Raw genomic sequence first — 12,336 nt, 5'->3', positions numbered from 1 at the left:
GAGAAAGGGGGATAGGGGAAGGTCTTACAAAGGTTCCTCGAGCTCTGCCACCTCCTCTTTCACTTGGACCCACAAAGTCTTTGGTCCCCAGTCTTGATTTGTCAAAGCCCGTGGTGCTCTCCTCTCTTTCCTCTGTCTCTTCAGTGTACTCTTCTGCTTTGTAGGAGTGAGATGACTGGGAGGAAGAGGAGGAGGATCTGGACCTGTCTCTTGCTCTCCGATGCTTCCTGTGAAAAGAGAAGAGCCAGGGTGATCAATCATCTTCTAGGGGACACTGCTTGGCTGGGGCCTCATGGATAAGCACACGGCAATCAAAAGTGTGCCTGTGATGGAAGAAACTGACGATGAGTAACCTTATAAAACCAGCTCACCCCCAACCTACCCATCCAAGATACTTCCTCTCAATTCTGTCAGTCATGTTCAGTGACACATCTACGTCTGAGTCTGTGATAAACACATGACATACACAGAAGCAGCAACAAAACACAGTCCATGGCCTCCAGTAGCTCAGTCTAAGACACAGGCATGAATTAATAAGGGAGAAGGAAATTAACACTATATTGAGAGCTCCAAAATATCTGGTACTGGGCCAGATAAAGAGCTTTGTATATTATCATCTGTTAGTGCTTTCCATTACTTTTATTTCTTACAGGAATGCTACCTGTCTTATAGGGTTCTCTAAATAAACACCGTGTTTAAACACTTTACACCAACATAGCTGGCATGCAGTAAAGGGCAATACAACTCCGTATTATTTCCCTCATTTTATAGGTAGGAGGCTCAGGTGAGAGAGCCGAGCAGAGTCCGGATTCTAACCTAGCTCTGACTAATTATACCACAACTCCACATATTACCTCCCACTGAGCTCAAACAGGTTGTGCGACTAAGCCTAGGATCTGGCGTAACTCTTCCCAGAGTTATTTCCCTTCCCTTTCCTTCATCTAGGGGAAATTACAGACTAGGGCAAATTAGCTTAATATGATGAGTCATTATCTATGTACTAAAGTCAGTACCAGCCCTGCCATGTGATAGCGGAGGTTACTGAATACCTCTAGGGGGCGGCAAGGACAGGATCCCAGGAGTAGAGGAGTAGCAGAGCCAGCCAAATGTCAGTAACCTATCATTGTCCTTCCCTCCCTCAGTCTTCCATTATGAAAGGCATCATGCTCCCTGCTCACCCACACACACTTACTCATACAAAGGGGAAATCTAAGTTACTGTCATAGGATTCATGTAGCTTCAACTTTGACCCCACTAAACATCCGTGCTATTTCAAGAGGTTTCCAAAAATAAGACTCTCTGGCTGGGCGTAGTGGCTCTCTCCTGTAATCCCAGCACTTTGGGAGGCCAAGGCAGCTGGATCACTTGAGGTCAGGAGTTCGAGACCAGCCTGGCCAACATGGCGAAACCCCATCTCTACTAAAAATACAAAAATTAGCTGGGTGTGGTGGAAAGCATCTGTAATCCCAGCTACCCAGCTGCTCGGGAGGCTGAGACAGGAGAATCACTTGAACCCAGGAGGCAGAGATTGCAGTGAGCTGAGATCGTATCACTGCACTCCAGCCTAGGCGACAGAGTGAGACTTTATCTCAAAAAAAAAAAAAAAAAAAAAAAAAAAGACTCTCAAAAGGCCTCAAATTTGAGTCTTAGCATTGTCTCTTTTTTTGTTGTTGTTGAGATGGAGTCTCACTCTGTCGCCAGGCTGGAGTGCAGTCGTGCGATCTCAGCTCACTGCAACCTCCACCTCCCGGGTGTAAGGGATTCTCCTGCCTCAGCCTCCCAAGCGGCAGGGATTACAGGCACCCACCACCATGCCCAGCTAATCTGTGTATTTTTAGTAGAGACAGGGTTTCACCATGTTGGCCAGGATGGTCTCAATCTTTTGACCTCATGCTCTGCCCACCTTGGCCTCCCAAAGTGCTGGGATTACAGGTGTGAGCCACCGCACCCAGCCAGCATTGTTTCTTATTAGCTATGTGACCTGGATAAGTCATTCTTCAGTTATATAAAAAAGTTCTGGCTGGGCACAGTAGCTCATGCCTGTAATCCCAGCACTTTAGGAGGCCAAGGCAGGCAGATTGCTTGAACCCAGGAGTTCTAGACCATCCTGGGCAACATGGCAAAACCTCAACTCTACAAGAAATACAAAATTAGCCAGGCATGATGGTATACACCTGTAGTCCCAGCTGACTGGGAGGTTGAGATGGGTAGATCACTTGAGCCCAGGAGGTCAAAGCCGCAGTAGGCCAGTGATCGCATCACTGCCCTCCAGCCTGGGCGACAGAGCAAGACCCTGTCTCAAAACAGGCCAGGTGTGGTAGCTCATGCCTGTAATCCCGTGCTTCGGGAGGCCAAGGAGGTGGGTGGGAATCACTTGAGGCCAAGAGTTCAAGACCAGCATGGAAAACATAGCAAGCTCTCGTCTCTACAAGAAATTTTTAAAAATTAGCCGGGCAACATGGTGCACACCTGTACTCCTAGCTCAGCCTAGTTGGAAGGCTGAGGCAGGAGGATCCCTTGAGCCCAGGAGTTCGAGGATGCCGTGAGCTATGATTGTGCCACTACACTCCAGCCTGGGTGACAGAGCAAGATCGTGTCTCCAAAGAAAAAAAAAAAAAATCACAGAATACGGGGGTTTGCAGGGGACTAGTTCAAAGTCACATAGCAAGTCAGAGGTAGGCATGTGTTCCAGGCAGAGGAAATTATAGTCAGTTATTCAGACTCAACTCTGAAATGCTGAAGGGGTTCATGTTCCACTTCTAAGTGGCGGCCCAGGCACTACTGTACTACCATTTCCATTCCCTGCTGAGGATTTGCAGGTTCTTTATATCTATGGGCAGCCCCAAAAGCTGCCAAGGCTCCTAATGCATAAGTAACACATTGGAATGGGAGACAAAGTAGAACAAAAGATCCGCGTTTGAGGTCAGCTGATACTTGTGATTTTTTTTTTTTTTTTTTTTGAGATGAAGTCTCACTCTCTCGCCTAGGCAGTGGTGAGAACTCCGCTCACTACAACCTCCGCCTCCCAGGTTCAAGCGATTCTCCTGCCTTATCTCTCGAGTAGCTGGGACTACAGGCGCACGCCACCATGTCAGGCTAATTTTTTTTTTTTTTTAGTAGAAACAGGGTTTCACGATATTGGCCAGGCTGGTCTCAAACTCCTGACCACGTGATCTGCCTGCCTCGGCCTCCCAAAGTGCTGAGATTACAAGCGTGAGCCACTGCACCCGGCCAATACTTGTGATCGTAAGGCACATTATTCTAAGCTTGGCTTATCTTTCAAATGGGCAAAATGGGTATCACACCAACTGTTCAAGTTATCTCAAGGGGTTATCAGAAAATTGATATAAAAACGCGGCCGGGCACGGTGGCTCTCGCCTGTAATCCCGGCACTTTGGGAGGCCGAGGTGGGTGAATCATGAGGTCAGGAGTTCAAGACCAGCCTGGCCAACATGGTGAAACTCCATCTCTAAATACAAAAAATTAGCTGGGTGTGGTGGTGGGCACCTGTAATCCCAGGTACTTAGGAGGCTGAGGCAGGAGAATCGCCTGAACCCGGGAGGCGGACGTTGCAGTGAGCCGAGATCATGCCACTGCACTCTAGCCTAGGCAACAGAGCAAGACTCCATCTCAAAAAAAAAAAAAATGCTCGCCAGCTAAAGTTCAAAATCAGCAGAAGTGTTACTTCTTACCAGAAGGTATAGGGCTTCAACTGTGCTACTTTTCGTGACACATGGTTAAAAAGTCATGGAACATTCAAAAACATAAACAGAAACCTCAGGACATAGGCATGAATGTTGCCCCACAAAGTTCAACAATGCCACCTTTGTTTAAGGAGTACCTGGAACACCTCTCTTGCAACTGTCTGTAAAACTAGTTTAAAAGGCATTTAAGATCAACTATCATGTCCTATCTAGTTCCACCCTGTTTCTTTGACTAAACAGTGTTATTACTTGACAATGACTTTGGGCCATTTCTAAAATACAACTTCCCCATGAAAATGTGTGATGAAAAAAGGCACATCTAAAACTGCAAAAGGAATTCCCAAATGAGTCTAATGATTCTCCACACCATCCCTGTGGTCAATTTAACAGATTAACTTCTCTCATGAAGCCTTCTTTGGACAAAGATCACAGTATTTTGATGTAGAAATTGTTTTCAAACTAGGGACCCTACTTGACATTTACATGGATTAAAAGAAGAAACAAGTTGCTATAATTACTAACCCTAAACTCCTCTGATTTGAAAGTTCTGGTGTATAGCCCAAAGGGGGCAGACAAGAAACTTAAGAGTCTGAAAGGGGTGACAGGCGCTTACGTACTTCTGTTTCTTTGATCCTTTATGAGTTTTCTCTGTTTTTTCAGCTGACCTTTCCCTTGAGTGGCTGGAGTCTCGGGAATCCACTGATTCTCTTGATTTACCTCGTTTAAGATCTCTCTCCTTATGTTTTTTACGACGTTCAATATCAAGGCGGAGATCAACAGGATCATCTTTGTATTTTCCCTCAGCCTATCAAAAGATAAGCCAAAATTAAGGTTTCTGGGATTCAGAGCTGTCAACTCAACCATCCCACAAACTGTGGTTTTTACTCCAATGGAGGGGTGCAGAGGAAGCACTGGGAAATGTGAGGCATCTCATCCAAGCTTGGAAGGGATGCAGGATGTCCCACAGAAGTTACTCCATAAGGATCCCTCACAGAACCCAAGCCAGTTCTCCAAAACAATGATGCTGGCCTTCTGAAAATGCTATGCATTGATCTCACTTTGTTTCCTTTCTGGCCCAGTAATGACTCTGCCTAGTTTAGAATTGAGAAGGCTGGCCGGGTGCAGTGGCTCACGCCTCTAATCCCAGAACTTTGGGAGGCCGAGGCAGGCAGATCACTCGAGCTCAGGAGTTCGAGACCAGCATGGGCAACAACCAAAACCCTGTTCTCTACTAAAAATACAAAAATCAGCCAAGCGAGGTGGCGTGTGCCTGTAATCCCAGCTACTAGGGAGGCTAAAGCAGAAGAATCGCTTAAACCCAGGAGGTGGAGGTTGCACTGAGCTGAGATCGCACCACTGCACTCCATCCTGGCCAATAGAGCGACACTCTCTCTCTCAAAAAAAAAAAAAAAATGTTGAGAAGGCTAAAATTAGCTCTGGAAAAGTAGGTGGTTGGGCTGGCTCAGGATTAGCCACAACTAAGTAGAAATGCTCACCTTCCCCTACCTATACTGTAGTATCCACGCATGGCTTATCCTCCACTTGGAATGATCTCTGAGTATTGAGTCCAAAGAGGGACAATGGAAGACTTAAGCAGCCTTCAAAACCCTGAGTTATATTGAGAAATTTCTCTAGAAAGGGAGTATCAAAAACTATGGGAAATTCATAAACTGGTATTACCGGGTGAACGGGAAGGGAAGGGGAAGGGGGAAAGAAAGCAAAGAAAAAGGGAGGAAGGGAGGAAGGAAGGGAGGGAGGAAGGGAGGAAGGGAGGAAGGGAGGGAGGAAGGAAGGAAGGGAGGGAGGGAGGGAGGGAGGAAGGGAGGAAGGGAGGGAGGAAGGGAGGAATGGAGGAAGGGAGGAGGGAAGGAAGGAAAAAACTTCTCTGCTAGCTTCCTAAGCAGTTCAGCTCTATGAAGGTATGTTTTGCAGCAGCAACAGCACACCTGCCCAGACCACTGCAGCAGAGGCTTTCAACAATTCTTGGGAAACTCAGTGGGGCAAAGGTGCGTGGTAGTTCCAGGACATCCTACACTAGGATTTGTCTCACGGAGGTAACTCAGGGAGGAAGAAATGAGCAGTTCACTCTGCATTAACAGTTTACATATATGAACTACTAAACTTAAAAAAAAAAAAACTTTAATTAACAGCAGGAGTGGCAGAAACTAGGTTTATTCTTTTTTTTTTTTTGAGACAGAGTTTTGCTCTTGTTGCCCTGGCTGGAGTACAATGGCGCGATCTCGGCTCATTGCAACCTCCACCTCCCAGGTTCAAGTGATTCTCCTGCCTCAGCCTCCCAGGTAGCTGGGATTACAGGCATGCACTACCACACCTGGCTAATTTTGTATTTTTAGTAGAGACGGGGTTTCACCATGTAAGTCAGGCTGGTCTCAAACTTCTGACCTCAGGTGATCCGCCCACCTCAGCCTCCCAAAGTGCTGGGATTACAGGCTTGAGCCACCTTGCCTGGCCATTTATTGTTTTATCACTTGTTTCCTAACAGAGGGAACTGGGCCTCTGCATCCTCCAAAGAGCAAAAAAAGACAAAAAGACAAATGCAACATTGCTCCCAGGGGTAACACCTCCAATGAGTTGGCTTTTTTGGGGCATGGAGAACGAGATCTCTTCTGATGTTTTAAAGAAAACCTTGGGTTTTACATGGCTACTGCCAAGCTGGAGAAGGGGTACTCGGAGGAGGAAAGAGGGGTGGGAGAGAAAAGAGACTGCCCAAGAGCGCCTCTCATCACATTCAACCAACAAAACAAGTATTTTTTAGAAAAGGTTTCAGCAGCATTGGAATAACCATCTGTTACTTTAAATTTCAACTGTATATGTGAAGGAAGATCAATAAATACTAAGATTTTTTTAAAGCCCAATTCAGTTATTTCACAGTAAAAGATTGTATACAAGCTTTAACCTCTTAGTAACAGTGTTTACGTGCACATCATTGCAAATGTAGCTGGGCCATCAAAGTAATCTTTAGCTTTAAAGTAACAATAATTGACAGATGACAGATATGGTACAATGTTAGGAAAAAAAACTGGACCAGCTGTTTAAAAACAGTCTACTTAAGTTAAGACATGAATATTTCACTCTTCTCTGACATGCATGTCTTTCTGAAATCATGGTTGGAAATAGTGCATGTATACAGTTGATTTGATAATACTTACAAGCAGAAAAATATCACAAAAAGTTTCTTCTCTCATCATGGGCACTTGTTCCAAAACTCCTCTCTTTTTTTTCTCAAGCTCACCTCAATAGACTTTGGGGTCATTTACCATATTCTAACCACTTCACAAAGGTTGTTGATACATTTAATAAAAATTAACCCTTTGTAGTTCATTTTTAGAATTATGCCCATCCTTAAAAGAAAAACACAAACTTAAGTAGAGAGTAATTTAAACAAACACATTTCTGTCAAGTTCATGCCCAACGCACTCATTTTGTTGGAATTACTGATCAAATCAACAGTTCACCTTGTAGCCAGGTTCCCGGGGACTTTTCATTTCATCATGAGCCAAACCATGTTTTCTGAATGTACTGGGGGAAATGTCTATTCTCCTAAAATTGAAAATACAAAACGATATAGTATTCCATTGTGTGAATATGATATTGGTAATATTCTAGCTCCTAAGTTGGCTAACAGATTCACAGGCATTATTTTTCCTTTCGTTTCATGACTTACATCTGTATTACTTTTACACTTATATACTTATACTCTCCCATAGGCGTGCGCGCGCGCGCGCACACACACACACACACACACACACACACACACTCACTCCCAGGTTCCCAAAGTGTAACCGAAGTTAGAAGTTTTTGTTCTCTCCCGGTTTTGCGACACACAGAAAGATGGACTCACCCATAGCCTTAAAGGTAAGGCCAACTTTGTTTCTAGTCCCTATCCACTGAACTGACTCCCACAACCAAATGGAATAGTCTTTAAACCTGCTGGGCTTTAAAATTCTGTGAGATAATCCTACAAGCTCCCGCCTCTAGCCCCCGGGCAAATTCTTCCAAAAGAATCCAACTACCCATGATTAAACTACCATGAAATATTAATATACAGGCTTACCTAAAGAAACTAGCATTAGGCTGGGTGCAGTGGCTCACGCCTGTAATCCCAGCACTTTGGGAGGCTGAGGCGTGCAGGTCACCTGAGGTTGGGAGTTCGAGACCAGACTGGCCAACATGGTGAAACCCTGTCTCTACTAAAAATACAAAAATTAACTGGGCATGGTGGCACACGTTTGTAATCCCAGGTACTTGGGAGGCTGAGGCATGAGAATTGCTTGAACCTGGGAGGCAGAGGTTGCGGTGAGTCGAGATTGCACCACTGCACTCCAGCCTAGGTGGCAGAGCAAGACTCCGTCTCAAAAAAAAAAAAAAAAAAAAAGACAAGAAAAGAAACGAAACTAGCATTTGCTCTACCTACAGAAACTCAGAGTAATTTCAGGCTAACATTTGCTAGCTTCCAAGAATATAGGAGTTAATCTATGTCAAGAGAGCTGTTTTCCTCAGGCCCAATGTGACAGACTGTTGTCCCAAAGCATGTCCTGTACACTCTCAAATATAAATGCCTATAGCTCTCTTACAGTCTGAAGGATGTTACCGTAAATTTCGTTATTAAAGGTGCATTAGCAGCAAAATTTAACAAGGTGAGTTTAATGTCTGATACAAAGTCTTTTATTACAACCTCCAGTATAAGGCCATGGTCCTTACCTGTGTATCTCTGGGCTTTTCTTGTTTTTGGCTGCCTCCTGCTCAGTTCCTCTCTTTAGGTATTTAGTAAAGCGTTCATGTAATGTCATTCCTGAGGACCCAAAGTGATGCTCTGTTGGGATTAAAAGAAACACATTATGGGCCGGGCACGGTGGCTCAAGCCTGTAATCCCAGCACTTTGGGAGGCCGAGGTGGGCAGATCACGAGGTCAGGAGATCGAGACCATCCTGACTAACATGGTGAAACCTCGTCTCTACTAAAAATACAAAAATTGGCGGGCATGGTGGCGCGCGCCTGTAGTCCCAGCTACTCGGGAGGCTGAGGCAGAAGAATGTCGTGAACCCGGGAGGCGGAGCTTGCAGTGAGCTGAGATCCCGCCACTGCACTCCAGCCTGGGCAACAGAGCAAGACTCCGTCTCAAAAAAAAAAAAAAAGAAACACATTATGTTACCAAAGGCAGACACAATGTTTTAAACTCTTTTGCAGGAACGGGTAACCACAGAGATGCAACTAAAGTAGTTACACCCACACAATAAACATACTGGGAAGAGGAAGGAAAAATGGCTGGTTCAAACACAGTCCCATATTGGGCACTGGATTTCCACAGCAGCTCCCATGTCTTAAGACAGAGAAACTTGAAGCTTATTCTCCTCGGAAGCACAGCACCAACTCTTGCTTGAGTTTATATTCAGATGGAACCTGCAACTGGCCCAACCCAGCTTCTCCATCACTTCTCTTAGCCATTCCCTAACCTGCCCAACTCCATTTGCCCAGGGGGATGATAGAATACTTTGGGGAAGAAATTCACACCACAAGATCCATAAGAGATCACTTAGAGGGCAGAAGACAGAGATGCTAGAAAAGTCATTTTGCTATTGGCTTCTCAGTTTTCAACCATTTTAAATCTTTGTGTTAAGGATTTAACCTGTTCTCTTGGTCACAGGTTACTAGCATTTCAAAATGCCAAGCTCGGCAATTAAAATATGGAAACTGCTTCTTAAATGGAATTTCCTTCAAGCCAGCCCCTAGCTTCAAAGGCCCTTTAGATGAGATACAAGGCCCCCCAAAACTCCTTATCAACCCATTCATCCTTCTTCTAAGTGTGGAACACAAGCCTGAAGCAGGCCAGGGTCTGGACTCACCTTTAACATGGTGAACAATGGTCACTATATGTTGGGCAAACAGTTCTGAGGGGCTACGCTGAGACTGAGCTGATTGTATGTGCTGGAAAATGGAACGAAACTCCTGTTCCTTTTTGTTGCTATGGACTAGATCTCGGCAAAGCTTGCGTTCCTGAGCCAATAAGCCACTTGGTCTGAAAAAGAAATACGGGGAGGCCCAATTAGAACACAGTATAGAGAAAGAACATTAAAACCATAAAAATACTTTTTTGAAGAGTTTTAAATCTATCCATAAACTTATTTTCTTCCTACCGAAGTTGAAAGTAACCTCAATGCACTGTAACTATGGAAAAGGATATCCAAAATCTCTCTCTTCTCTTTCTTACTGGAATCTTCAAGTGGAGTGAAGTGTTAAACCTTAGTCACTGCTGGTTTTAACACACCCAACAAATGAGAAAGTATTTTAAAAGATGAACTACAGCTGGCTGCAGTGGCTCATGCTTGTAATCTCAACACTTTGGGAGGCAGAGACAGGAGCATCACTTGAGCCCAGGAGTTCGAGACTCCATTTCAATCAATCAATCAATAAAAAGATCAGCTAGCATGACTAGCCAAGGCCACTCAGGGAGGTGATGTCATGAAGCGGGAGTGGGGTGTGGCTGGAATGCTGTTCACACAGACTTCCAGCTGGCTGAGTAGTTTACATCAAGTGAAAAACCAGTCAGCCTTGGCCTCCCAACTCTTTCCTAAAGTTTAGGGGACAAGGGGTAGATGTATCGCCTTCCTTAACTCTAAAATTGTGGCCAGGCACGGTGGCTCATGCCTGTAATCCCAGCACTTTGGGAGGCTAAGGCAGGCTGATCACCTGAAGTCAGGGGTTTGAGATCAGCCTGGCCAACGTGGTGTAACCCAGCCTCTACTAATATAAAAATCAGCCAGGTGTGGTGGCAGGTGCGTGTAATCCCAGCTACTGGGGAGGCTGAGGAAGGAGAATCGCTTGAACCCGAGAGGCAGAGGTTGCAGTGAGTTGAGAGTGCACCACTGCACTCCAGCCTGGGTGACAAAGAGAGATTCTGGGCTGGGTGTGGTGCTCACGCCTGTAATCCCAGCACTTTGGCAGGCCAAGGTGGGTGGATCACGAGGTCAGGAGATCGAGACCATCCTGGCTAACACGGTGAAACCCCATCTCTACTAAAAATACAAAAAATTAGCTGGGCGTGGAGGCCTGTGGTCCCACCTACTCGGGAGGCTGAGGCAGGAGAATGGCGTGAACCCAGGAGGCGGAGCTTGTGGTGAGCGGAGATTGCGCCACTGCACTCCAGCCTGGGTGACAGAGGGAGATCCCGTCTCAAAAAAAAAAAAAAAAAAGAAGAGAGAGAGACTGTACCAAAAATACAATACAATAAAATTGCTATGTTATTCGATGGGGAAGGGCTGTCCTATAGACTTTGGTGACTCAGCTAGGAACGAACAAGTGGATCCAGGATGGCTTCACAGGCAAAGCTATCTTAAATACAAGAAACAGTATTGGACTTGGGGGTGCAGTGATGAACAGAGAGTGAGCCAGTCACTAAGGACTGAAGAGATAGTTCATCACCCCAGGGATACTGCCCCCCTTCAAAGCACACAATCACTCTGTGACACAAACTCTCCAGTGAACACAGGTGGACATGAAAGTATCACCACTGAAGCTTAAGACAGAAGGGGGAATACAGCAGAATGTCCCCAGGGAGAAAGGCTAGGAGACACCACTTAGGCCACTAAAGCACTGAGAATCAAGAAGGAGCACATCTCACCGTGCAAGGTCCTCATCAAAAGAGTCCATCCGGACATTGACCTGTGCCTCTCGAGTAATAGAAAAGGAGGACTTCCCTGTGGGAAAATCTTTTGCTCCCAGCTTGTCTCGGCTCTCAGAGGTCTTTCTTGGGGGAGGTGATGAGCTTTTCTCCTGGACTGCTTTGTAAGCAGTCACTCGGAAATTCTTCTCAGGCACAAAGCCCCTGTGCCCACCTTCGGTTCTCTTCCCCCGATCTTCCTTTTTGGATCTCTCTGGGAAAGACTCCTCCTCCAGCTCCTCTGTTTTTCTCTGCTTTTCTTTCCCTGGAGGTGCATATACCAGGCCCTCCCATTTGCCTGACTTCTCCTCCTCCTGGTTTTTATTTGCACCTATGACTTTAGATATAAATTTGGGTTCATCATCAAACTCAGATTCCTTCCTTCCCTTAGCTTTGTCCTTATCTTGATCATCCATCTCCTCCTTGTGGAAGTCAGCCATCTTCTTCTCAAAGTCATCTCGGAGCTTGTACCTTTTGGGAGACTGACTGCCCCGAAAAGGCTTCTCAGAATCAGTTTTGGGAGCAAAAGAATCAGATTTCATTTTTCCATCACCCAAGCCTGTGTCAGAGAAGCTCCCTTTCTCTTTTATTTTTTCTTTATCGGTATTTGTTTGTTTCTGTTCCTTATCTTTTCCATTCTCTGTCTTCTGCTCTTCTAGATACCTAGTTATAAAAACACAAGAGAGACACACAAGAGGCTTCTTAACAACTTGCTCTAAAATAGCGCCTTACCGTTTTTGGTTTTTGAGTCTCTGAAAAAAACATGTCTTATGGATTCCAGTATTACCAAAGGACTTTCTATGTGGTTACTTCGTAATAATTTCTGAAAACTGCCATTCACAGTTCTATGAACTTGGCAATTAAGAGAAAAATATATGATCCATGGAGTTGTGTCTTACAAAAGCAACCAAAGAGAACAACAAAAGTAATTTTTAGGATACTAAAAAACAAAAA

The 12,336-nt window shown here is 45.1% G+C and overlaps 1 protein-coding gene across 3 annotated transcripts in view; it reads right to left on the bottom strand.

Annotated features, from left to right (window-relative positions):
- Positions 1 to 12,336, bottom strand: part of THRAP3 (thyroid hormone receptor associated protein 3) — a 92,064-nt gene that overhangs the window by 4,230 nt on the left and 75,498 nt on the right. For all 3 annotated transcript variants that reach the window (XM_032160257.2, XM_032160256.2, XM_058443187.1), the window contains 6 exons: positions 11,344 to 12,045; positions 9,569 to 9,741; positions 8,427 to 8,538; positions 7,181 to 7,265; positions 4,322 to 4,509; positions 29 to 227 (listed from right to left, as the gene is read on the bottom strand). In XM_032160257.2, coding sequence (XP_032016148.1) covers positions 29 to 227; positions 4,322 to 4,509; positions 7,181 to 7,265; positions 8,427 to 8,538; positions 9,569 to 9,741; positions 11,344 to 12,045 — 1,459 coding nt within the window. The remainder of the gene's footprint in view (positions 1 to 28; positions 228 to 4,321; positions 4,510 to 7,180; positions 7,266 to 8,426; positions 8,539 to 9,568; positions 9,742 to 11,343; positions 12,046 to 12,336) is intronic.

The sequence above is a fragment of the Hylobates moloch genome, unplaced genomic scaffold (genome assembly GCF_009828535.3).
Source record: "Hylobates moloch isolate HMO894 unplaced genomic scaffold, HMol_V3 SCAFFOLD_8, whole genome shotgun sequence".
In the NCBI taxonomy this organism is placed as follows: Eukaryota; Metazoa; Chordata; class Mammalia; order Primates; family Hylobatidae; genus Hylobates; species Hylobates moloch.
This window is presented reverse-complemented; position numbering and strand designations above follow the sequence as displayed.